The sequence below is a fragment of the Coffea arabica genome, chromosome 8e (assembly GCF_036785885.1).
Source record: "Coffea arabica cultivar ET-39 chromosome 8e, Coffea Arabica ET-39 HiFi, whole genome shotgun sequence".
NCBI classification, from domain to species: domain Eukaryota; kingdom Viridiplantae; phylum Streptophyta; class Magnoliopsida; order Gentianales; family Rubiaceae; genus Coffea; species Coffea arabica.
Genome location: NC_092324.1, coordinates 52,983,674 through 53,011,280, shown reverse-complemented (window position 1 = coordinate 53,011,280; position 27,607 = coordinate 52,983,674). Strand labels below are relative to the sequence as shown.

Genomic DNA, 27,607 nt, shown 5'->3' with positions numbered 1-27,607 from the left:
TTCAATTTTACTCTTACACTAAGGAAAACTACTAAAGTTAAATCATTTCCAATAATTTCCACTATTTTAAATTCAAATAACGACTCTATTTTTTTACAAAAAAGAAAAAAATCACGTTCTTTTTTTTTTTTTGCTTGCAATCCCAAAAAAAGTTTTAATAACTTCCATGAGTTTTAATAATAAAAAAAAACTTAATTTTTTTCTGGATTTACACACCGATAGGGTGTGCTTTTCCCGCTAATAAGAATTATCAGGCAATCCTACTAAAAAGTGATTAATCATAAAACCCACAGGGTGGCCCTCCTATTCCCATTAACGTACTCTGCTTATGCATGACTATCATTGAATTTGAAACCCGCTCATCAGAAACCCCTTAGCACTCCCAGTTCTTGTTCCTTGCCTATGTATTATCTTCAGGTAAAGCCTTCCCGCGGAAGGACAACTTCCAGTATCTACAGCAGAGCCAAATCAAATACAGCTGCCAAATTAGCATACTCCCTCCTGGACTGCTTAAATCTTGAACGATGGGGACAAATATGGGAAAGTACATGGCGATTGGTAGGAAGGCTAAGATGCACTGCATCCTCATTAACAGCTGATGAAATCTTCCTGGAGTTGCATTATGGAGGAGGTAATTGGAAAGACGTGCTTCCTTGTTAGCAAGGGAAACAATTATCGAAAATACATGGCGATTTGTGAGAAGGATAACATTCACTGCATCCTTATTAAGAGCTGGTGAAACCTTCCAGCAAGTGCATGATGTTTACCAACTTCGAAAACCTTGACTAATGACCGAAGAGCTCTGAGTATTACATCTTTCTTTCCCTTGACATGTGCATCACGTTCACTCTGAAGCACAATACTTCCTTCATCCAGAGATGAGCAGAGTGCTCTAAGCCACTCCTCCAGAAAAAGTGTTTTCTAACCAGAAACAAATGAATAATGAACCTTGTGTTGAGGTAATATCCAATAAAATACGCTTCAAATGAAAGACATCCAAGTGAGATGACGGAATGAGTGCATGGTACCCAATAAGAATGAAAACTAAGATCAAAACAAGCAGCTGTCAAGTATCGGAGGGAGGTATAAAAATGAAAAATAGAAGCATGCAACTATATTCCACCAGTAGCGAAAAAGATAACGAGAGAGAGAGAGAGAGAGAGAATTCAATTAGTGCTTACTTTGACAAGGAACTCTTCAATAGGCCCGCAGTCAGTTCCTGAAGCAAGACCAATCACATGCAACATAGTTGAAGTAAGCTGTAAGAAAGAATACTTTGGTTACCATGATTGTACTACGACAATCATAAACAGGATGGAGATAAGAAAGGTATATGAAGAAGGAAATCTGTAATTTCAGTTACATCGTAAAATGGTTGTCAGATTCCTGTTGAATCTACTAAACTCCACTTGAAATTCAGTAGGCCAAAAAGTTTAACGTCACACTTGGTTATGCACTCTCACTGTTTAGATAACTTCTTTGTCCATTTCACAATCAGAAAATATAGCAGAAAGAAAAACTACATGAGGAACGACTATGAAAATTGCACATCCTTGCTTTCGTATAGCACTAAGCTGGCAGAGTAAAATAGTACTGTGCAGCATCCATTTTCAGCACAAGACTTTGCTTGCAAATAGCATCTACCAGATCACTAAGCATCTAATCAATGTTGAAACTTCCATATTATTTGTTTCATAACCTCCTTATAGTTAATTAGCATACGAAGGAATCTGATATGCCAAACCTTTCAGATCATTTATTTCAAAACCCCCTTTCAGTATTACCTGATTAATCAGCATACAAAGGAATCTTACAGTATATATCAAAAGAACAAAGTATCCAACAAGCCCAAGCCATAAATAGTAACTCTTATCAGATCAAACTTTAAATTAATCAATTGATGGAGATCCAAAAACTGAAATTGTTTGGGTAGATTGACCTGATTTTCCAGTGCAACTTTATACTTAAAATTAGATGGTGATGATATTTTGTCGGAATTTAGATTCTCTGATACATTCACCACACCTTGAAGGACATCATAGAAGGATCTGCCATAATCTGCATCAAACAAATCACACATGAAAACAACACGGGAAGCAGAATGAACATAAGTACACTGAAAAAAAGAGAGAGGTCAAATCTCATGCTCTGAGACTACTTGAGATGTCGAACTATCAAAAAACATAAACTTTCTCCTTTTGGATAACAAAAGGACAAAATCATGACATCCAATATTTATTTCTCTGATAATGACAAGATGGAGATTTACAATAACAAGAAGATCCACTTAAAAAGAAGTACAAGTACATCCTGAAGCTTGATGCGATACCAATAACTTCAACAATGAAACCTTTGGAACAAATTTCCCAAACAATGCAACTGATGAATAACTAAATAAATAACAGAAAGGACTTGCTAAGAAGCAGTATAAAGCCTGAATTTAGGTCTGGAGAATACATGCACGGTACAGCTAGCAGAGGATGATATCAGCTTGAGAGTATGTTAAAACTTTGGTTCTCTTAAGATAATGAAAAACTGCATGCAGCAATCACACTTAAATACAACCAAGTTAATTGATACTGCCTCTTTCCCAATGGTTGTGGCCATGCTTTTTTACCAACAGTATAAAACTGATATTGAAATCTGTTTTGTTTTCCACTTTTGACCTGCTGACTAAGGTTTAAACAAATATGTTTCTACCAAGTCTTCTGCTTTGTCCATAAAAGAGTGCCCACAAAAGTATAGTGTGCCTTCACACACCGAGCTCCAACCTAATTGTCAAGCTAGTGCCCCTCAGTGTGCCCATTGTCTGTATGCATGTGAGGTGAGGAGTTGGTGGGTCAGAGTCAAATGGAGGGTGTGATTGGAGAAGATCAGTTGCCATTTCAGAAGGTAACATGTATTCTGCAACAGCCAAAGATAGAGTATGACAATATCAATGTATGCAGCTTAGTATTATTTACCATCTACTGTACTTGGAACAGCCAAAGCAGTGACAGCTTGTATCCTGATCTTAAAATTCGCAGAATCACGCACAAGCAGTAAAAGAATACTAAAAACAGCTGGAGCCCTGCAAAAATATTTGAAGGAGAGAGGAATTCAGGAAGCGCAAATATATGATGTACTTTCACTTGATGCATGAGGAAGAGCAAAAAAATACATTCTAGACAATTTCGCACAGAATTTTAGAGAGATAATTGCACAATCAGAGGGACTCTTGGGTGAAAACAGCTATGCTAAATTTCATAATTATTGCTTCTTTGGGATTACTAAATTAATGGTATCTTCAGTTTTTTGTCAATACTGGATTGCTTCAAATAACTTGTCTCTATAGGTTAATGCAGTCTGAACAGTACCACAATCATGATCCATTACCAGCTAAAAGAGCAAGGTTCATATTGAAAAGGGAAGAGAGAAAAAATACTGAAGCTGAAGTAGGAAAATTAGGTGTCGAAATAAAAGGATAACATGAAGGCTGAAAATTCAAAGAAAGACAAAACACAAGGCATACAACTAGGCTGAAATTTTCAATGAGTGAACTGCTGCACAAGACAACTTACTCAAAAGTCCATCCCATTTCCTATTGGCTTTCCAGCAAAATTGACACATTTCAGACAAATGGGCGAGACACATTACAAACTTCTGCTTACTAATAGCCATAGGTTTGTCCATGGATGCATAATGTTCCGTGTAACATCAGATGTTTGAGATGCAAATGGGCAGAAAGTCGTCTGACTTTTAATTAGCATAGAGTACATACTCAGATTCTGGGATAAATCAGGAATCACTAAGATATAAAACAAAGGCTACAGAGAAATACTCAACATGAGAAACATATGAACCTCCCAAATCTGAACTGAGAAATAATCAGTACGAGGTAGGGTGCAAATGAGTCGAGCTCAATCCAGCTACTCATGACCTTGCTCAGTCAAAGCTCAACCTCAAGCCTTCTTTGACCGAGTTTGAGCAGCCTGAACAGCTTGACGAGCTCAAGCCTAACATGTGAGGCTTGAAAGCTCATCGAGCTTAATTGTACCTTCAGGTTAATTGTATCTTCAGTTTTTGCGTCGATACTGGATTTTGTCTGTACAGGTAAAAGTTTTCGACATACTTCGAAAAACCACACCATCGAAACGGCCCCATAGGTGATATGAAGAACTCTAGTCTTAGAATAAAGCTAGATAGAGAGAAACAGGTAAACATGAAGACAAATAAGCCCAAGGGTTGAACATATAACCATTATCCTAAAACTTGTTCATCATTTGATTGCCATCCTCAATCTTCGCACGTGAAGTCAAGGCGCTGCAAGCAAACAAAGAACTAAGGAATCAAGGTCCTATAGTCAATGCATCCAAAGTCAGCCTGCAATCAAGTTCGAAAATAAAGTAATATATTTAGTCAGTATATTTACAACCTAGCTATCATTAGCTAACCTTACAATGTCCAGGGTCTAGCTACCTTCACGTTGCTTGATTTATAGGTCCAGAAGTTCATAAGCAACATAATACAGCAAAACTACTTCTATTTAACATAATTTATCAAAAAATGTAGCTTAGCACTTCACAAAGGGGGTACTTCAATACACCTTCGTCAAAAAAAAAGAGCACACTAGATCCGGCCAGGGTTTTCAATACTGCAAAAAATTTTCAAGGGTGATATGAAGTGTGAATTCACTCTCTAGTGACGCGAGTCTCTGTCTGACTTGATTAATAAAATACCATTTGGAATGCAGAACTGGTAGCAAACATAGCCATAGGAGGAATAATTGAATACAAAGATGACATAATAGAAGCATTATGCAGCCCTTCTTAAGCCTTCAGAAGAATCCCTAAATGAGCTCATTAAACCTACGCAATTGAGCCAAGAAGAACAGCTTGTGCTTTGACTAAAATGGCCAATACCAATTCCAGGTTAGAATAAGGCGATCAAATCTTGAATCTGCTTACTTTCTTGCAGATCACAATCCATCCCCTAGAATAGTTTTAACAGAACGCCTTACAATGGAAAAGTACTGTATTCCCATCTCCAAGGGGCAAAACGGTACCTAATTCATGTTCAGCTTTGGTTCCATACCTTTGGATTCACATAGTTTAGGTTTTTGAGAGCAAAAATTCAAATAAAAAGATGTTGCATTTTCAACACTGGCTACCCTGAACACTAAAAATGCTGGTTAGTGCATAGTACAGTATCCATCTCTACCTACAAACAAGCTCAGTGCAAAGATCTTTGATAAATTGACATTGATTGCTTCTCACTTTTGACACACCCAATGCAATAAGGTCCTTCAGCAAGTGAATTAGCAACCCTTTTCCCTAGAATGGGGGTTGCTGTGGCTGTTCAGAGACCTTCAAATCTGAAACTCTTTGCCAGATAGCAGCTGTAAACAGGAACTCTTGAGTCAACTTTGCGCCTCAACTAGATGGCGTTCAAAACCACCAATGGTGAAAAACTTGGACAAAAATAACGGCTGCAATTTCTTTGTTTATAATGGTGAAAAAAGAATTCATCCACCAAAGAGGGGTGATTTTGGAGCATATCCAGCACCTACCTGTCATATTCGGGGAATGCGACCACTCCAAGTTTTGCCATGACAAAAGAATAGAAACCCCACCCGAACCCCCAAAAAAAGGAGAAAGAAAAGGAAGTGGTAGGCAGTCGCATTTGAGGAATGCGACCCCGAACTAATAAAAAGATATAAAAAGCTTATAACATCCAGTTACGCTGAACTTCTAATCTAGTAAGTACTAGAAGTTTTATTGCTTTCACTTCTGCAAAACAAACCATAGATTCACTACAGGTGCAAATGTTTGTGTGTGTATCTACAATTACATGTAATTTTAGGGCTACTAATAAACAGGGAAAAAAAGAAAGCGCTCAATCTTTACCTAGATGGAGCTGGAATTGGCACTGGTGATCTCACCAGAGCAGTCGCTGTGGGTAGGTGGCTGGTCAGGGTGGAAGAGAAGAAGGGGGGCTGGGACAACTATGATATGGCGCTAAAGACTTCCCTCGTTTCTAAAAGGTTTTAGAAGCTGAAGTGCAACCGCCCTCAAACCACCAACCCCCCCCCCCCCCCTCCAAAACAAAAAGTGTAAACTCATTCCATCATTTTTGGTATATTAAATCAGTCCACAACGACCTTTTTTATATATACTTATAAAGTTGGCAGTCACATTTTTCGTTGTGAAATGTGACTACCCAACAAATTTTAGTATTTGCTTTTCTACACGGGAAAACTGGGTGGTTGCATTCTAGGAATGCGCCAGGGCAGTAGCATTTCTCAAATGCGACTTTCCCCTTTGGCCAATGATTTTTTTTTCCATTTCCAAAAAGAAAAAAAAATTGTCCATTAGAACAGAATAGCCAAGATGTTGCTGGCTTGATGCCAGCACACGTGCTATACAGATATAGGTTTCTAGCTGCATGGTAAATGAAAGAACAGAACAAGAAAAATTTGAAAGAAAAGCAAAAAGAAACAGACTTCAACTCGAGCACAATTACCAAATTAATTAGAAAAGTCATAAAACTACTGTGACTTGGGGATCTTTGTACCCAAATTGAACCCAAATCAGTTCAATTCCCACTTTTCAGAACAGTGCTAGGAGAGAACTTGATACAGAGCATGACCAAAATGGTGGGCTAACTTTTTAGAAGTAATTGTCTATTCTATTGCATGTGAACCAGTATCAAGTTGCAGTCATGGCTCCACTATCAAGAAAATAAGTAGATATCAACTACAACCAAAATTAAAATTTTAATACCATCATTCATTCAGTTTTAGAAATGACAATACCAGTGACCAAATAAGTAGATGATCACAGAGAGTCATCCTAGTCAACAAGCAAACAACATCAGGTAAATAAAACCAATCATGTAATTACTTACCAATCCTTGTCATGCAATTCCAATGTTTTATTGACAAACAAATTGCTCAATGCATGGCAAACGTTCCACTGAACCTGAAATGAAATGCCAGATTTCATCAATATAACTGAACAAATAAATTAGAACAAAGATAGAAAAGAAAAAAAATCCCTCCATTACGTGGACATCTTCATGCATTAGTCAATTACAAGTTGCTTGTTACTAGTTATCCTAAGCCCTAATGATAGTCCATCATCATTTAATATTCTTCTATGGTCTTGGTTAGATGTTATCTTCAAACATCTATGGTATCAGCTTGCTTACCAGTGGTGAACAAAGAAATCAACGACCAATTACAATTCAAGACCAATCAAACTTCAAAAATTCTGTAAATTGTACTCTAGCTAGTCTGAAAATAATAAAGTTTACCTTTCGGAAAAAAAAAAGTTTGGGAAGATGAGGTCAGTGTAAAGAGGGAAGATCAAATGTTACTTACCTTTCCGCTCATAACAATTATCTTACCTTTCATCTCTTTTTTTTACCGATAGGAAATTAGGAATTACCTTTACATTTCCAGTTGTAACACAAGAAACAAATGCTTGCACCATTTTTTCTAGCCAATCTGAAGATGTAGAAGTGCCTGGTTGGAATGACTTTGAATTCTGATAAAGATTCTCTCGCTTGGATAAATGCTTGACACTTGAATTGATTAGAGGTTTGGATTTAGGACCCAATCCCTCATTACAATTAACTAAATCACCAGAAAATGGGACAAATCCTGCAAGGTTCCCCAAAGCTCTGACAGCATTTGCTTTAATCTAAAAATGTAAAAACAGAATTAAAACCTAAGACAAGCCATAAAAGAGAACAATGGTCATGAGTAATTATTCAGCAGAAAGACCTTTACTTTGCATTGGCTTACCAATTGTATCTAGGAAGAAATAGTCGAGCACTTTGCCCTATGATCAATATATAAACGTGTTACAAGTAATTAAACTTACCTGCTTTTCTATGATAATTTTCATGGTCCTGCCAAAGACATGCTAAAGAGAGATAGAACAAAAATATGGAGAAGAGCAATCATAATCCAATTCTACCACATGTTGCAGCAGCATGGACTATCTGACACTAAATAAATCATTACTGAACAAAATAAAACCATGATCTTTCTATCTTCCATTCTTATAGATATAGAGTTTTGCTTTGCAATTGCTCCTACATGTTATATGTGCACGGTATGAATGGTTCAATAAATTATTTTGGAAGCTGGAGATGAATCATTGGCAACAACAGGATTAGTTGTTTTGATTGAACTACTTATGATAATACAATACTTATTGTATAAATAACTGGCTATTTTCAAATTCGGTAGCTGCCTCATACCACCAAGGTTTTGTTTTTGAATACCCAGTCCCTCCAACTATCACCAAGGTAGTTGATTCTAAACGTAACCCCTCCAATGCTCAAAAGTAGATGGTTGCCCTCCATGACCTCGGATCTTGGCACCGCCACTACTTGAAGGGATAGTATTGCAAATGATAATTTAATGAGCAATTGAATAAGAGAGGTTGAACTTAATCAGCATTGCTGCAGATACAAATTACAGCAACAAGACACAAATAGGGCAACTAAGACGCAGTCTAATACAACTTCAATCCCTTTATCTTACAATGATTACAATATCTGCAGTATACTCCAAAAGGTGGATACCAGTTGAAAGAAATAATTTATAGAATAAACTACAAAGTACAAAGACATGGCAAAGACGCTTCCAGAGCCTAGCACTGATTTCGCATGCCTCAAGTAATAGGGAGCTAGACAATTAATTTCCAAATAAATATTTCTTTAACCTTTTTGTGTTTTTATCATGAAGTTTATCTCAGTGATATGGTCACTTGCTAGCAGTAAATGTCCTGAAAGTGTCATTATAAATCAAGTTAGGATGTTAGAAGTTAGATCTAAAATCATTGTACATAGAGTGCAATAAAATCATAAAGTATTTTGCTAGAAAAGATGTTGAGGCAGTTGAAGCTGAAGGCAATAAGGCTATCAAAACAGGCTGCTAACCGGATGCGTGCAGACCAGGTATAAAGTGCTACATCAAGCATGTTAAACTCAACTTTTAGACGGTCAAACATTGCTCTTTCTAACCATAAACCACAGAAAACTTCCTCATTTTCTGTGTATTAATTTCCTTCAAATTCCATTCAATTGCAGCCTAATCCACAAGTGCAGAAAGTGACACAGGCCCATAGAGGTTCACTAGATGCCATTAACTGAATGTAGGGGAACAGGGCCAGAAAGATATATTCCAATTAAAGTTCAATCACAGTTGGCTTCTGATAGCATCCCTAAGAGTACTTTCTCCGAATTACTCCTTCGCAATGCTTTCAGGCTGAAGCTTACAGCCCAAAAAAAAAGGAAAGAGCTACTGTCTCTTAGTACCATGCCAGAGCATAAGACATGCAAGAGAAGAAGAAAGTTCACAAGAAGACTAAACGCAGTCATCCATGTTCACCTTGTCATTGTCTTTCGATAGATGCAAAGCACTATTAATAAGGATAGAAATCAATTCAGAGCTCCCCTTTGAATCTAACACATCAAAAAAAGATATGATTAGTAGTGAAGAAAATTCTCAAGATACAGATTTCAAGACCTCTAGATGGAGCCATTGACCACACCTCCTGAACCACTTGTAAAACTAGGCAAATCAACACAGTGGCGGAGAGAATCACATATGTTTGCTAAAGCCCATGAGGCTGTAATGCGCACCTGAAAATTATAAAACAAAAAAGCCTACTTAAAAACAAACCTATATCGTTAACTTGCAGGGATGAATTGAGCTATTTACGATTGAAATACTTACTGAGACAAGCGAATCATTCGTGTTATGCACCACAGCATAGACAAGCTTGTCAAGGATCTCTTCACTGTATAGAGGAAATTACTCAAAGCGTTCTCCACCAATTTATCTATTCATCAACAATTATCGAAAAAATACTACCTCTGGATTACTTGCGGAAAACAAGCAATAACACCAATAGCACGACAAGCAGCCGACCTTACTGAAGGAACCTCATCACTCAGGGCAGCATCTACCTGCAACAATTTCAGTAGCATATAATGTCTGATTGATGAAAACGTAAGTAAGACTTTTGATCAGGTATTAGTGAACCATTGAGGTTGTCCTGAACTTACAGAAGAACTAAGAATAAAGTCCTGTTCAGCTTGGTGAAGTGACATGAAAACAGGTGAAGTCAATCCAGCAAAACAAGTTACTGATGCAGCCCTTACCTTAAAAGAATCAGAAAATTGTTAAAATTAAAAAAAAAAAATGTAAAACAGAAACCGCAACGAATACTTTTTCATAGGCAAGTATGTGGGGGGTATTTATTTTTTACCAACATACACATACATACCTAAGTATCCATACAATAAAAATCTAGGAAAGATTACCAAATAAATCCACCACAAAAATACCAATACTGAAAAGTGTCAGAAATTGTTATTGCCATGAGTAGACAATGGTCACAGTAATGGAATAAATTCACTGATTGAACAACAAAAGCTAAGTATCAAGGAACTGCTGAAGCTATATAACAATTCAATTTGACAGAGGGAAACATGCAAACATCATTTTTTCATGGTTTGCAACCTTTAATATATAAAAATGCCCCTTTATCGAAAGTAGACATTATTTGGGAGGACAAGAAAAGGAAGACATTTAAATTGGGACTGCGAGTACAATGTGCAGGTGTGTCAGGATTACATTGAGGTACTTGTGCAAAAACTCGCCATGGTCAAGGTGGTAGTGATATTGATAGATAAATGAGAAAGTTGTTGCACAAATGTGGTGAAAAGTAAAGGTGGTAATAGGCAGCCGTAAGGCTATTGCGGGAATTGGATGAATAATGTTCCATAGAAGTAAACGGTCAATAGCTTCAAAGACCTCGGAAATTTTCACACAGTTGAGTTCAAAATGATGAAATATGACCAAAAAAATGGTACGTAGTAGGACCTAAAATTGACCAATGGAAAGCTAATGCTATGTAAGCAAGCAATTAGGAAAAATATGACAACTGTTAAAGAAAGGCCAACCAAAAGAGATACTGTGATGATATTCAGTGAGAGTAATTCTCATGGAAGTAACATAAAGAGTCAAGCACAGAGGTTACTCATCCGTAGAACTCGCGAGGACACAAAAATACATTAGCAATAAGATGAGTAAGAAGAATGTTCTTGCTTAACCAACCACAGCAGAAGAATGTCTAAGAATAAGAGGCATATGCTTGGCTATTGCTTCAGACCACTGCTCACACCCCCGAGGGAATAAATTAACTTCATAAGTAGGGGAAGCCGGGCTCTCAGATCCATAAAATGGAGCAGATGAAATTGTCTTTATTTTCATATAATCAGATGTAAATGGGTCATCAAGAAGTCTATCATCTGAAAGATCCTCAGTGCCTTTAAATCCAGAAATTGCACGAAGGCATTCATCAAAAACCTGTTAAAAAAGTCCATGTCAAAAGCCTTAGATGCCTATTATTAGACTTTAAACTAAGATAGATGGCTTTATCAAAACAAAAACCATGTCCGTCCAAACTCATAAATACTCATAAAATGAGCCAAAGAATGCAAAAGCCCTAATCTCTTGCATAGCATCCTGTCAACCAATATCTGACAAAGTGCCAGGTAAATTCTGAAGAAGAGAACAGATTCTAAAGAAGCAACACAAAGGAGAAACATGTTTATATGGAGCAAATGTCAAGCCCTCATCTCTTTTTCCATAGCAGCCCACCAACTGACATCAGACAAATCGTCAGGCGAACTCTCATTACGCATGCCAGCACAAACATAGAGAGAATATACAATAGAATATGTAGGGCAACCAAAATGTGGTAAAAGAGAAAAGATGTATCAAAATTGGACTCAGATACAACTTAGAAAAGTTAAAGGTACATGAAAATGAAATCAGAAATGTGAAGGGTTCTAGTCTTAGAAGAAAGCAGGATAGAGAAAAACAGGGGTACTACAGGGAAAAAAATCTTAAGAATTACATGTATAAGAACTTTCCTCTAAATTAGTCATCATTCAACCACTATCCTCAATCTTTGCATCTGAACTCAACATGCTAGCAGTAAACAGAGAACTAAAGAAATCGCTTTCCATAACAATTAAAAGAAGAAAACAGTTGTTGCCAGATCAAGTGCAAGTATTGTGCCATTTAGCTCATAAATCATGTTCCACTAGCTTCTCCAACATCACTACCATCCAAATTCCACATTTAATATTTAGCACAATGTACAACTCTTATCCACCAAATGCCACCTTGCAAACAGTGTTGATACTATTTCACCTGAAAGATAATTGCAAACATTCATAACTTTCCCATAATACCCATTTTCTTTCTGAAAGAAAGGAACACACTTTCTTGCTGCAGAAGCTAGTTCCTATAATTAAATTGTCCTTGATGTTTCTTTAGGTTCGTTGATAAGTAACTTGACATCTTAGAATATGTAAAGGTAGAGAGTCACTATGTGGTGTAAACACACAGTGTCACTTTCTAAAGCTCCTAATCTACCCTTAACAACAAGGGCAAATTCGTCCAAATCCATTCCAAACACCCCTCCCCCCAAAAAAAAAAATCAGCAGAAAATCCACACACATTAAGAACTTCCTCACACCAACTCCTACATATTCCTCTCAACTTCCATCATCTTTTCATACAATTATCTAGATTAGAAGGGAATCTGACCAATAGAAAACCTTTATAAAGCAAAATAATTTTGATAAATATATTTTTAGTTAACTGCACACACATTAGGGTGTCCCTTCAGCACTAGGAGCATACAGTATCAGTGCGCTTGTGACTCTTCAATAGCAAGGCAGCTATTATTCGTAAGGGATTATCAATTCAATCACAACACCTACATAATTCTCAAGCAAAAAGAAATCACATATGCACATATGCAATTAAATGTTGCCAAAGAAAAGAAACTGGAACAGGAAAAAATTAGACCAGAACACAACAAATAGATTAGGACAATCACACCTTGACTGCAGCTGTAATTACTTTCTCCCAGCTAGGCCCACCAGTGCATCCAGCATTAATCTTCTGCAATCTTGCTTGTACATCGGGGGTATATCTCAAAAATGCATACACAATAGAGGACACCTCTTTCCAACATGAAAACATTGCACTCGGATAATTATGTGCCACAGCTCTAAGGGCCTGGACAAAAATACATAGAGATTAAAATATGCATTTGGATACCAGTATTTACATGTGCATTTCATTCTTGTATACCCAAGAAAAGCTAGTGTTAGAGAGAAGTAGAGGGTTGTTAATTAGTGCAAATTCGCTTGGCTTTCATAGGGTTTTTCAATGAATTTGATTCCCACAAAACAGAATAATATGTCATTGTTTAGGGATAGGATCCACATCATATTTAAAACAAAAAAGTTTAATATGATGTAGTGAATCTCGACCATATCTAAATCGCCAAAAACCTCAACGGCCATTAAACTATTGTCTGTGTTGACTTTTGACCATGAAACTATTTTTCATCAAAAATCAGTCACTAACCTAACTAATCAATACAACCGTCGCCATTTAGTCAATTTTGGCTCTTAATCTACAAAATGATCAGTATAAGTGTCAAAAAGCAAGGGTATTTTGGTCCACCACTAACTCGACATCTCTCCCCATTATTTCTTTCCTCGACATCCTACACGCTCATACAGTACTAGTACCACTACTCCAATTCATCACTGGGGGATTCTGGATAGAAAAGCTGAAAAAGACGACAACCCGCGCTTTCACATCCATCCATCATTCATCTGTTTGGGGAAGAATCATCCACAACCCAATTTCAGCCATCATCTAAAAACCATAACCATGGATTTCTTCCAAAAGCTCCCCTTTTCTTTCTCTTAAAATAGATTTAGAAACTGTCTTTTGAGCTTTCACTAATGAAAATCCAAGAAAAACAGAGAAAAAAGAAGCAACAGCTGACGGGAAAGGAGCAGCAGCTGTCGCTGCCACTGCCTTTCACTGGAATCAACCATCACCACCACCATGAGTCTTCATCGGAAAAGAATTGTGAAGGTTCTCTCTTCCCTATTTATGTGTTAATATTTGTGAAAATGGTGATTTATTGTTTATTTAGTTTAGTTTCTACCTTTTGTGATTGGGTTCGAATTAGTTTAGCTTTCTGCAAAATTTTGGCCTGGTTATTTCTGATTTTCTTACAAAATATTCAATCTTTTTTATGCCGAAATCTGTTTGATGAAATGCATTTGTAAAATGTTGTGAAAAAGGAGTTTGGGTTCTTTTAATCTGTATGAGCAAAAGGGAGGAAATCCGGCCAGTCCAAAGCTGGTCAAAGCCCACGTGTTCACTGGTGAGCAGACCCAAGCCAGAAATCAAGAGATTTTTTAATCTAATTTTCGTTTTATTTTTGTTGTTTTCCTTCCCTTTTCTTGGTTGTTCCAACGAAATTTATTGTATGTACTATGTTTTGATGATTGGGAGAGAGGAGGCAATGGTCCAGTGTTGCCAGAAGCTGACAAGCTTTGCCGGAGAAGAAGAAGATAACGCAACAATTGTCCTCTGTTCCGTTGGAATGGAGAAGATGTTTCGGTTTTTTGGGAAATTTCTGCTTTAGCCAAGTGGATGGGGAGAGATGTCGAGTTAGTGGTGGACAAAAATATCCTTGTGTTTTGACACGTGTTCTAATTATTTTTCTAGATTAAGAGCCAAAATCTACGAAATGGCCACAGTTGTGCTGATTAGTTAGTTTAGTAGCTAATTTGTGATGAAAAATTGTTTGATGATCAAAAGTCGTTGTGGGCAATAGTTTAATGGCCGCTGAGGTTTTTTACCCTATCTAAAATATGTAGAACTCGGGCAAGAAAGCATAAAATCCACAGACAATACTACAGCACGCTATCCCCTATGTATTCTTAAATAGCACTTCCTATCTCAATCAATTGGATGCAGAAAGAAGCTATTACAACTGTAGATATACTTAGATATTGCACAATATGGATGCAATACCATATTGTGCACAAAAGCAGTCAAGGGGGGTATGACACATCATGATCTGGCATGTATAGACCATAGAAAAAAGAAAGACAATGTGACATTTGTAGTGCATAAAGCTTGAAATATTAAGCGCGTTAGCAGAAAACTTCATAACTTATAATGGAATATCCACAAAGTTATTGTTCTCCCTCATTTGCTTAAGCTTCATAAACTAAGATCATCACAGTGACACATTTGGAAGAAATGGTAGGCAACAAATTGCACACAAGATTCTAGGCGGTTTTCACTACTGCTACAAGTACCAGAAACATAATATCTTAATAGTTCTATCAAAACAAGAATATCAGAAATTAGGTGCCTATGCTGTCAAAGAAATTGGCAAAACTAAAACACAGAAAAATAATGCAACCAAAACAAAAAGGAGAATTTAACAACGAAAGAGGCAGGGAAGAAGAGGAGAGAAGAGGACTTTCAAGTTCACAACCATCTACGTACTCAAAGTGTCGCAGATCAGTTATCAATGCAGAAATAAACCAAGATTTGCAACCCCACGCTTAATATCAAAATTAGTTAAGCCAACCAGGTAAAATATTAATTATCATATATCATTCAAAAACCAGGGTGTGTATAGATGAATTTCTATTATCAGACAAAACATAGTTTCTCAATAACTGATCTAAGCGTTAGATTTAGAGGTGTGAATCCTTAAATGTTTGAACAGAATCATAATTCTCTTTAAAGACCATAGAACAAACCAAAGAATTCACACCATAAAACATCCAACATGTGCTACTCGTTCAATGATTGTAACATTATATGCATATCCATCTAAATCAGAAAAAATTCATCATGCACCTGGAACAGAATTATTATTTTCCCACAAAAGTAACTAAAATACAAAGATCAAAGAATTCCTCTGAGAATTATAAAATATTACCTGTAGTGATTCAAAGCTTATAGATGGGCTCCTGAATGGTTCAGAATACGAAAATAATGCATATAACAGTCCAGGCTTCTTTTGCACCTCAAGAAAACCTGAATAACCATTAGAGTAACTTTATCATCTCCAAAGTAAACAATATATGGAAACATATATAGAAATCGATTCAGGCTTCAGATGCGATTTAATAGGAAACTAGAACCATAGTAAAAATTCCTCCAAAGGAGTACAAATAACTTTTTGTCCATGACAAATTAAGTTTTACTTTTGATTTTCCTGATCCTCAAGATTTTATTAACTTGTTCCTTTTTCGATTTCTTGGAGTTTTCATTCAAAAGGTACCTTATCTCCATTATCTTGGTTGTTCCTTAACCACTGAAACAGGCTAAGATATCAACACATCTTTATCAACCAAAAGAAACCAAATAACCCATCAAAGCCTTAACCACAGACTCAGTGACTAAGTTCTTTGATAAGTTCATTCACGGTCACAAGGCACCCCTGAAGTTCTAATACAAGGACAAAAGGTGGCTCAGACTATCATACCAGAGCATAACAAGCCATATATCTCTGTAGTTTCCAGTTTTCTCAGCATAAATTCAATGAAAGTAGTGGATTTAAAGGGAAATAATGGGGTGCAATATGCATAAAAGGTTCTGGGTCTCAAAATTTCAAATAAAAAGGATTGAGGAGCTGTTCATGGGGCCGAAGAGCTTCAATGTGTACAGGCTTGAGGAGAAAGAGCTATGTAAGTTGCCCAGAGAAGCAATGGGGAGTGTTAAAATCACCCATCCGGTAACATAAGCATCACAACCAAGGTTAGAATTCTGTCCCAAATTTGACATAGACATAAATGCTTGAGAAATTCTCAATATCTCCAAGCTAAATAGACAAAAAAACAACTTAAGAACTTGAACAGACTTAAAAAACCTATATGCAGTAATTCAGAAGTTGTAAAAACACCATAAATAAAATAAATAAACAGCTGACTGAAACTGAAAAAAAAAAAAAAAAAAAAGCTGAAAAGCATGTAATTTATAGTAGGTCCAAAATATCTTATGCCAGCTCAGTAAGGGCTCACTTAAGTCCTACAGATCCAAATTAACACTTGATTTTCTAAGCTGATGTTCCCCATTCTCGCTCATTTCCCAGTTCCAATGGTTGCCATACTTAGAAAATATTCCACCAAAAACACTTAAAAGAGTATATACAACTTTAAGATCTGAAATTAAGATAAATTTTTATCATAAGATTGTTAAAATATCCTAAAAGGGAGATAGTACACCATGATTTGGATACTTGCTTATGTGTTTTACTTGTTTGTTTTTTCTTTTATCAAAATATGCTAAACTCAGATGAGGTGGAAGGGGGTTGAGACTTGAGGAAAATGGGCATGTTGCAAAGTAAAATTAGCGCTGCATGAATGCTCTGTCATGCTTACACAAATAACATAACCCTATAAAATCATTAACATAAAAAGCAAAGCAAGAACTTATTAAAGCAGCTTACCTCTTCCAACTTCCTCTAAAAGCATATGTTTGACTTGAACTGAGGGGGGTGAGACAGACAAAGCTACCGTTAAGCAATCAAAAGCTGCAGCCTACAAATGAAGAATGGCAGCGAGCATAATTTACCTTGTGTAATTTGGCATGTATGTCAATGTACAGGAGGAAGACGTGTAGGACAGAAGTTACAACTCATAAAGAATGTGTCTAGAAAACTATGCAAGCCCGATTATCTTCCTTAATCTATAGCAGTCAGCAAAAAGCAACATCTCTCCACTGCAAAATGCAACATGTCTCCTCTGTGAAAATCTCGACAGTATGGATACAATTGATAGTAGTTAATTCAACAATTAACTACTTGCCGAACATCTTTGTATTTTTTTTTAATCGTTTTTTGATAATTTAATGAAGGTTCTGTAACACCCCTACATTCCACACCAGTTAGATTGAGAGATTTGATTGATTAACGATATCCAAGGCAGTGGAATACTAATAACTTGGCTTAAGCATTTTCATCAAGTGATTTAGGTTCAAAAGTCATTGGTTCAGCCTCTTTCTCATGGGTACTATGGTTTCAAATTAAGGAAAATCAAAATTCGAATTAAAAAGATTAAATAAATATATTCTGTCCTTTCATCAAACATGATCCCTATAGATCTTGGAATGGAAAAGCTTGAAAACAAAATGTGCAGGTTTATTTGCTCAGATTAAAAACATAAGAAAAATGAGCTCTAGAACTTATCTTTGATGTAAGAGGCCATCATGCATTAATAAGTAATACTAACTAAACAAATATTTATGTAGCCTCCCAATGCCCCTGATGCTATCTCGCCTAGATTTTCATATAGTAGCATTGAGGAAGTAAAAGCAGTAACCCTAAGCATACGCTATATGCCAAATATACAGAATAACCTTCTATGCAGCTACTTGTACAAGCCTGTTGTAAAGATCTTGGAACCGGAAATGTTTTCTGATAGCCCAAAATCATTTACAGCTGCAGAGAAGACTAGGTAACAAACATCTCGAGAAGATATTCAAAATTAACACAAGCTAGTTACAGCCACTGCCACAAAAAAGGACTGGCATTACATGTTACGTAAAGTTCCAATATCTGACACGTGCCCTTAAATATCTACAACTTGAACAACTTGAAAAGCTAGAAAAGTAAGAAGTTATCAGCAAGTTGGACAAGGTCTTCCACCAAAAGACTTTGTCATGGAATGGCCAATAGCCTGTAGCCTAAGGTAATAAATTTACTTAAACCATCTAAAGTCCATCAATATTTTGTGCTGAATACATGTTGCACAAGACCAATAGATAGGTTAACATATTTTCAAGATAGTAGCTAGATTATTCAATTGGCAAACACGAGCCGACTCCCTTGCATCATATAAGTTAGTGGAAAAGCATCTCAATCACCATTAACCAAACTTTCAAATACGCATCCGTCTTGTAAGTGGCATGATATGGAGTTAGCAACTTCAACCCACACATCACACAAAAGCATGCCCTTCAGAATCCCCAGTCAGTAAGAGATATGATTGAAAACCTAACAAATCAAAATACTATAAGAACAAAAAAAATGGTTATAGGATTTTAATAAGCTTCTACCTCCCAGTAAGAGCAATTCAGGAAATCTATAACTGTTTTGATAATTATGTATGTGGCACTATAACACTCACCAGTAGGCTTGTCTGGTCAATTCGAACTAAGAAGCCATCTTCGATCCTTTCTCGAACCGAAGAGATAACTGTCAGCAGCAACCCTGGGGGCATTCTTGAATATCTGTAACATACAAATTAATTGACCATCTATAAATTAGTTGCTAAAAATCAAGTATTCATGCAAAAGAATCTTTTCTGTAGAGTGATCTAACCGGTACTAGATGTAAACAGAGATACACTTATAATTTGGAAGGCTGTATTCCATGTACAAATTCTGTTTACACAGTATTTGCAAAAAATATAGTTGCATCCCTCAATAGATACACTAGATTTGGTTATATGATTCTAGCTTCTAATTTTCACCATATATTCAACAATCAAATCTGAGTCAATCTGTGCATCAGATCTAAAATCACCTTAAAGAACCATAAACCAAATAAAAAACAAATACTCTGCTAAAAAAGAAAGAACACGGGGAACACAGACACACAGACCACAGATATTCCATGCAAGATGTATAAACTTGAGTGCAAAGTAAAGAAAATAAGAAATAATTAGCAGAACGGCTGGCACAAATCACACAGAAGACAGATAATTACACAATGAGAAACAAACAGCACTAGGCATGCAGAAAAAATCACCAGCAAGCACTTTGGACAGTCATTATTACTTGTACAAAAAATGACTGGAGACAGAACACATGTATATTCTACACATAGTGAAAACAGCCACATAAAGAAACATCGCACACAAATCATCAAACAAACAAGAACAGATACGCAGTTGGATGCTAGTTGGTGGTGAGTGGCTGTTTGGTAGGGAGATAGAGGGGGAAAGATATGGGCCTAGGTATGGTGGGCAGAGAAAAAGAAAGATGCAGTTGAATGGGTCTGCTTTGGAGTTGGAGCAAAGAAGAGAGGGAAGGACGAATTAGGAATAGGGTGATGAGATGCATGAGGGCATAGGGAAAATCTTTTTTTTTCTTCTTGGGGACGCGCCACCCAGGGGGGGGGGAGGGGGAGGAGGAAGTAGAAAGGATAGGAGTGGATGGCATTTGGTGGGTGAAGTACAGCTGCAGGCAGTAAGGAGAGTCTATAGGTAGTTTTCATTTTCCTCCCGAAGACTTGCTCAACACATTAGCTAAATTAGGTAATTTTCATCTTCCTTCCAACATAATCTTCAACAAATAGCTGACAAGGGTTCTAAATGTGGCTTTCCAAAGTTCAGGGGGTCTGCGGTAGTTCAGCTAAAGGACAAGGTAGCTGAAGTCAAAGAATAATTAAATTTTTCAAGTAGGCTCCTACATGATTCATTTTTCTTGCCACAACAACAATAAACCATCAAAGAAAGCATGCCAAGGGCATGTTATCAAGAATGACAATAAACAGCAGTTAAACCAAAATAAAGTAGTTGTAGAGCAATTTACAGCAATGACAAGAATCGACAAGAGCAAAGGACTCTTACGGAGTAGATGATATCAAAGGTGTCAGAATTTTGAACAGGGACGCCAGTAATCCCCCATGCTTTTCATGTTTCACTAAGTACAGAGTGCCTATCAATGGAAATCAAAGATTCAGAATTAACACAGCCTTCATGTAGGGTTCAGACAACAAAGCATTAACAATGGACAAAAAAGTGCCAAGGATATTTTAAGGGAACACGGTTGTCAGATAGCAAATCCAGCAACCAAAAATACATTACATATCCATTATCCTAACCTGAATGAAGCTGCATTAAGATCTGACCAAGGGAGCTGGAAAGCGCTGTAAATGATCCACGCTTTGTGGTATCTTTAAATTCTGCAACCTGTAGGAAAACCGATGCAGGTCCATCAAGCATCGCAGTAATAGTAGAGGCAGACGCAAGCCGTGCCTGGCCATCAAAGCATATTTCAGTCACAAAATTTTCCAATACAAGGGAGAGCATCTTATCTGCAATCACAGGGCAATCCTACTAGATTCATGCAAAATATATCAGAGGGAGCTATCAACCTTTATGTAAGGATCAAACAGCAGGCAACTGATCAAAGTTGCTTCATGCTTCCTATCAATGATCAATAAAACATAAACGGGCATAAGAGAATTTGAGAAACATAGACAAAAAGCATTAACTCATTAGCACAGTGGTCTAACCTTGGCTGTAGAACATCACTTTGGGGCAAAAGCATTGTCCATTGGGTAGCAAATGATTTAGGATCAGCTCTACAAAGATCCTTCCAATCAAATTCAGTAACAAACCGTGTCAGGACTAATATATTGTAAAATTGCTTAAATACTCATCTCAAAAACACTGCCCAAAATTCAACAGCTAACAAGCATGATATCTTCATAGTATAGCAGTCAATAATTGCCTGACAAGCAGGGAGGAGCCAAATTCAAGTGCCCCCTTCAACTTTAAAAGTTCCTAAAATTGGCATGACAATTTTTACAAATTTTCTGTCCTACATTTAGACCCTCTGAAATTTCTCAAATTTCCTTTCTTTCTTTATATTGCCTCCTAAGTTTGTAAAGTACTTACATTTAACACCTGCTTTGAGCATGAACACATTCAAAAGGAAAATTGATTATTGCCCGAATAAAAAAGAAGAATCTTAAAAAAATTTTGTACATAAAAATGAAGGAATGATGTTCACTTGAATTTTTGTTTAAAGAACTATAATTGCCACAACTGTCTCAATATTATTATTGTACTCAAAACTGTTTACAATTTTGAAATCATTGGCATAACCATTGTACACTAAAGCAGTTGCCACCCCCTAACCTTGGGGGTCCTGGCTCCACCACTGCTAACAAGTACTGGTTCATCAAGGCGAACATTTGCGTAGAGATTACGTGTTAGACAAGACTAATATTTAAAACACCATGACAGTTTAAGCTAAGACATGATATATGTGTATCCATAATAATCATGTCTATTTGACAACTTAAAAGGTGGAAAACATGCAGATTGGGAGCAATATGTATTTGAAGTGGTCACATGACAATTATGTGAATTTGGAAGCTTCATTTAGGCAATTCTCTTTTGCTCTTGGTTAGTACATAAGGGTAATATTAAGGAATTTCAAGAAACCTTCCTTTTCAAGGTCATTCCTTCAGACATCTCTATTTTAACTCGAGTCCAATGTATGTATCCACTTCAAAATTCTCAAGGGAGTTACATATTATCCGGATGATAACCTTATTCATCAGTAATGCAGAAGAGTAAACAAGATAAAGTTTGAAGAAAAAAAAGGATGAGGAATTAGACGAGGATAAATGACCTAGATTTAGAGATAAAACAGAGTTCTTGTGTTAACATTGGATGTGCTGGGGACTAGTGGGGGTTATACAATAGGGTTTTTTGATCCATTTTGTTTGTCTTTAGGAGGAAGGAGATAGATAGGCCTAAAGGGAATTAGAGATGAAAATTCTTTTTTATTCGTTCTTGAGTTAGTGAATGGATGTCTCTGTGAAAGTCCTCTACTCTAATGGCTTGTTCTCTTCCCCTGCAAATGGTGATACAACTTCAGCAAGCTTTAACTTTGATCCGATAATATGTTATTGGGTGAACCATACATCAGATATGTTATTGACCTACCATCTACTGAATCTTCAATTGCACTTGATTTCACACATCTTGTAGTAATTTACAGTTAATCCTGCTGAGATTCAAAATCAATTTTTAAGATTTGAAAACCATAGTTTTCCAACCAACGTGCAACAACTCCTGGAGCATGGGAGACAATTCAACTATGAGAGATGTAAAAAAGTGAATAGACCTGTAAGCAAATAATGGCAGCTAGTCTTGTCTTGTCACAACGAACAATGCTAAGATCCCGTGCTGATCCATCACCATCACTGTAATCTGAATCAGAGGATACATGATATCCTGTTGAAGATTCAAGTCCTGCAGAAGAAAGAGATTCCTCATCTTTCCGCTGCAAATTCTTCAATTCCCTCTTCCTCAAGTGTGGTGGTCTATAAGGGACAGAGCCTGATTTACTTAATTCTGCCATTTCTAGGTTTTTTGAGGAAGAAATAAGTTCCTTCCCTTGACCAGCCTCTGGTGATACAAAACGGTTTCTATTGGCAACACCATAGCTTAAAAACAACCTCAATGCTGCTACAAAACCAGCCACCTGCCAAAAGTTTTACCACCTACGAACTAAGCAATATAGCATGAGATGTACATAACATGTAGGAAGACATAAAAATTTTCACCTCATGAACTAAACCTAAATCATATCCTTACATGGGCTGACAGAGATCCTTTAGAATCTACAAGAACCATGTGTAAGCAATGCAGAGCTGAGTTGTAAAACCTGCAAAGTACAGGAACCAGTGTTTTACTGATTGCAGATTCATGAAGCAGTTATGGGAGGGGTAGAAATTCATACGTGGCCATCACACTGTCTTCTGCAAGAGGGCCATTAGAAGCTAAGAAATCCATCACGTGTCTAAGAACCTAAAAAGTACAGAAAAAGACTGCTTACACTTTAATGTAGCCATTGCATGTATCACTAATTTTAATCTAAGAATTTTCAAAACTGTAACTAGAACATGCACCTTAATTGTTGATTCCCAAATGTCAATATGTAATGACTTGCCAACCTTCAAGTATACTTCACCAATTATGGAGAAAGCAGTATTCTGGACTTCCCAAACACATTGATTTTTAGATACTTTCCTGTTGCCACTTGAGCAAGATGAGTAAAGTGACTCCATTTGAAAGCAAGCAATAACAACGTGAAGGAACTCTAGCAGTTCTTTATTTCCTGATGACAAGTTTGTTCTCTGACAAACACCAAAAAGTAACCTGAGAAAAATATGAAAGCCGTGCAAGCCTCAACATCTTGTAATAAGTGAACCTAGTTTTCGCATATTAGGTACAACAGAAAGATCTGTATAATGCCAAAGATGCTTAACCAGGAAAAAAAAAGTAATGATCAGAAACCGAATCAACATTAGCAGAGAACTTAAGAGTTCATGTACCTAGAAGACTGTAGACAGTGTTTTATTGCGCTGATGACAGAAGCATTTTCTATAAAAGCAGCATTCATTTTAGCTTTTCCAAGAAAAGCCTTCACTACTCTCCTGAAGCAGTCAAGTGATAAAACCCAAGATGCTGCATCCAATTTGAAAGAAACACGAGAGATGGTGCCATGTATCTGATAAACAGTGATATAGAAAATTAAGCAAACATCAGAAGATGACTATAAATGTGCTTATAGCATTTTGAGTAGAACTTTGTATGCAGTGAAATTAACCAACAGAACTAAAACATAATCAGAGGAGGTATACAAATCAATTAAACCTGTCTGAATTGCAGAAGCAAGGAGAGGGTAGTGAAGGACAAATCTAAATCCTTATACAAATGTTTAACTTACCACCTCTGACTTCCTTCACATATAATCTATTAAAAATTATAGAAGTTCTAGGAAACATAAATAATGCATCTTCCCACACTAAGGAACTGCCCATCCAGAGACATACAAGAGAAAAAGGAAACTCATTCCAGATTTAATTAACTCCACTCTATCACCTTTAACTACACAGATAATTAATATTAAGTCAAGCCAAGCTGAATTATCTGTAACATCCCTATAAAACTCAAGAACTTAAAATCTTTAGTAGGGAAAGTGTTTGGTACATACATCAAAGATAAATCTTTCAATTTTCTTGTACTCCTAATTCCCTCTGGATAACAAAAGAGAATAATTATCTGCTCTACAAACAAGTGTATGCAGGAACCAAGCTCAGATCGTCCGAAGTCTGGAGTATTTGCTAAGAGATGAAACTGAAAATTCATGACACAAGTTATCCTGACACAATGGTTCCAAGTTCAAATCCCTGCATATGCTGATAAAGGCAACCAATTGACAGGGAGGAATCATATGCTCAGCTTTAGACAGGATAGATCAGGCAAAAAGTTGACTCTTTTGCTCCTTCATATGAAAATAACCTTGATTCCTGAATTTTCCAAATTATTTTGCACATTTTCCATTGCACCTGGCATCAATGCAGTGTCCTGCTCCTATCTCCACTATTCATTTCTTCACCATCTTTCCTTAATAACTAAAAGCACATTTTGCAATTGAAAGAGCAAATTTCAGGCTTGTCAACGTGCTAAAGTGCATTGAAAATTGCAGCATATTCAAATTTTTTGCCAAGAAAGTAGGATTCTTCAACAGCAGATAATAAGTTGTGCTAAGGTAAAGAGTGGCAACGGTATCAAATATATACTGATTCTCATTTGGACTTACCAGCAAACCACTGGGGCCTCGAAAATGGATTTACAGGAATAAACTAACAAACTAAAAAAAAGGCGACCAAAGAATAAATTTTTTATAATACTCTATAAAATCAATTTTTCACATGTGCACTGCTTTTGAGAGAGAGAGAAAGAGAATAAACTGTTGTCCTCGATTCAATCCAGTTTGTTGCCTAATTCAACATCGTGTTGTTCTGCTTTACACTAAACATGTTTGCTTTTAAAACTTCAGATGCCAATGTGCAGACATGAAGGATAATTTTATTATAATCTGCTAAACTAGAGACTTTAAATGCAATATTCTTAATCTATTGCTGATCAAAGTGACATACAAAAAGGGGGAAATGCATTTATTTGTACTTGAGGAGGCAGCAGTCAAGTTATAATTAGCTTAACTATGCTTCTTTTCACATATGGACTTAGTAGTTGCATACTTTTATGCCCTCAGTCACAAGCTGCAGCTTTAGCTAAATTTATGCTATCCCCTAACATAGCATATGCGACATTCTCAATCATCCACCGACTTCAACTAATCTTTCTAGCAAATGTCTAACTGCAAAGTTACACTTGGGGGTTCACGTGAAACATTTGCAACAATATTTGCTTCTATTCCAGCAGATAGAAAAGTAGGAGTTGAACACCCTTAAGAAAGGCTGAAAAAGTTTTAGAAACTTCCCATCCTGGATATAATAAATCAAGAAGTAGCCTGAGATTTGTAATGGACATTAACTACAAGTGCATAATTACATGATTCTTGGAAAATGCAATGTTGTGTGCTGGAGTTAATTTGGATGCGCAATTATGACCATATAGTTAGATCAGACAAGTACACATCTGTCACCATTGGATTCCTCCCGATCCTTTTCCCAATCCATTACATGAAAAGCCCTAAAATATTTGCAAAAGATGTTATGAAAATACTTTTTCACTAAGTCTCACTATAAACACCAAAAGAAGCATGTTAAAGACCAAACTAACCACTGAAAAGGGCAAGGTTGAATCTTGAGAAATGAACGTTTTAAAATATCAGGAAGCCCAGTTTGCTTCACTTTATCCAATGTACGCCTATCCAATTGTATGTCAGAGTTCAACTGTTGTCAACTGATATACTAGAGACAGTTTACTGTTCTTTCAAATGATGGGTTCTTTAACTAATCGAGGTAGGTGAAATCTACAAGATGAATGGCAAAATGCATAGCAAAAAAGAAGAATAGCAAGAATGCTTTTGTACATCTGCACAGATGGTTGTGAATAAAGTCATCACCTTTCACACTCTTTCTTTCTTCTTTTTTTTTTTTTCCTTTTTTCAATTTTTGGGATTGGGCCTTGGGAAGCAAGATGGGCAGGGGTAAGTACATTAATCTCTTTTTAGTATGGACGTTCGTGTAATCACGTCAAATTTCAGATCGATATTTCCCTCCAATGTGAACACGCTAGCTGCCATGTATCTTCCTGTGTTCACTTAAAATGAAGCAAATAGACTAGGTTCGAGATATTTGAATTTGTAATTTCAGCAAGCACACGCATAAGATGCAACTTGACGTAAAAAGAAGTCCAAGTTCTCAAAATTATCAGGCTCTTTATAACGTGTTGTAATATTGCTACTACTCACAAAATTGGATAATTGAATGAAGGATTGAGTGACATCGTCAAAATCTGCAGCAGCATCATCAGAAATATTCCGAGCCAATTCCATCAAAAGCATAATATCCGCTCCAACCTAAAACCGACCACAACAAAATTGAATCTCTCGAGATTTGACGGAATCAAAACAAGAGCAAGAGAGAAGTATTATGGAAATTGAAGTAATGCGTTACCTCGTCAGGGGGCAGGAGGGAAGCAACATGAATTAAATTATCGGCTTGGGAGAAAATGAAACGGTTGAGGAGTTGAAGGATGGTTTGGATATGAGATTGTCGGAGGGAAGGTAGGGACTGGGTTTCGTCCCTCAGGGATAGAAATGCCGTTCTCCATGACCCAGTAATTGGTGAAGAAGAACAAGAAGCAGATAGAGAAGTTGCTGCTGCCAATTCCATGTAGGAGTACCCTCCCTCTTCTAATGTTGCATAATCACCTCATTCCGAGGATTGCACGCTGAGCAGTTATTCAAGTGAAGGGAAGGTTACAGGCGATTGAGCTGGCAGTTGAATTATTTTGAGCAATTAATTCCTGAAGTTTTTTTACACCAAAAAAAAAGGGGTCCTGAAGTTGATGGAAGCTTTTTTCTTTCATTTTCGGATTTAGGGTTTAGGCTTTAGGCTTTAGGATCCGTGGTTTTATAACTTGGAGCAAAAATGTTTTTTTGAATTGTAAAGCAGCAAAATTTAGAAAACAAAAC

The 27,607-nt window shown here is 36.7% G+C and overlaps 1 protein-coding gene across 8 annotated transcripts; it reads right to left on the bottom strand.

Moving 5' to 3' along the window:
* Positions 1-555: 555 nt before the first annotated feature.
* On the bottom strand, positions 556-27,531 carry LOC113704039 (uncharacterized). 8 transcript variants are annotated; one of them, XM_072061829.1, is made up of 27 exons: positions 27,087-27,530; positions 26,882-26,989; positions 23,991-24,166; positions 23,565-23,814; positions 23,396-23,463; positions 23,251-23,320; positions 22,778-23,137; positions 21,153-21,232; positions 21,012-21,063; positions 20,739-20,892; positions 20,485-20,572; positions 19,039-19,141; positions 17,361-17,451; positions 15,849-15,946; positions 12,917-13,096; positions 11,117-11,368; positions 10,063-10,158; positions 9,869-9,963; positions 9,731-9,794; positions 9,546-9,636; positions 9,383-9,456; positions 7,428-7,682; positions 6,886-6,959; positions 2,964-3,070; positions 1,940-2,058; positions 1,182-1,259; positions 556-921 (listed from the first exon to the last, which is right to left on the bottom strand). In XM_072061829.1, the coding sequence occupies exons 1-27, from the start codon at positions 27,303-27,305 to the stop codon at positions 712-714; spliced, it is 3,612 nt and encodes a 1,203-aa protein (XP_071917930.1). In that variant the 5' UTR covers positions 27,306-27,530; the 3' UTR covers positions 556-711. The 8 variants fall into 8 exon arrangements, 7 of the variants coding, with proteins under 7 accessions (XP_071917930.1, XP_071917931.1, XP_071917933.1 ...); XM_072061830.1 differs by having other exon boundaries at positions 20,739-20,826; XM_072061831.1 differs by having other exon boundaries at positions 817-1,044.
* Positions 27,532-27,607: the final 76 nt, after the last annotated feature.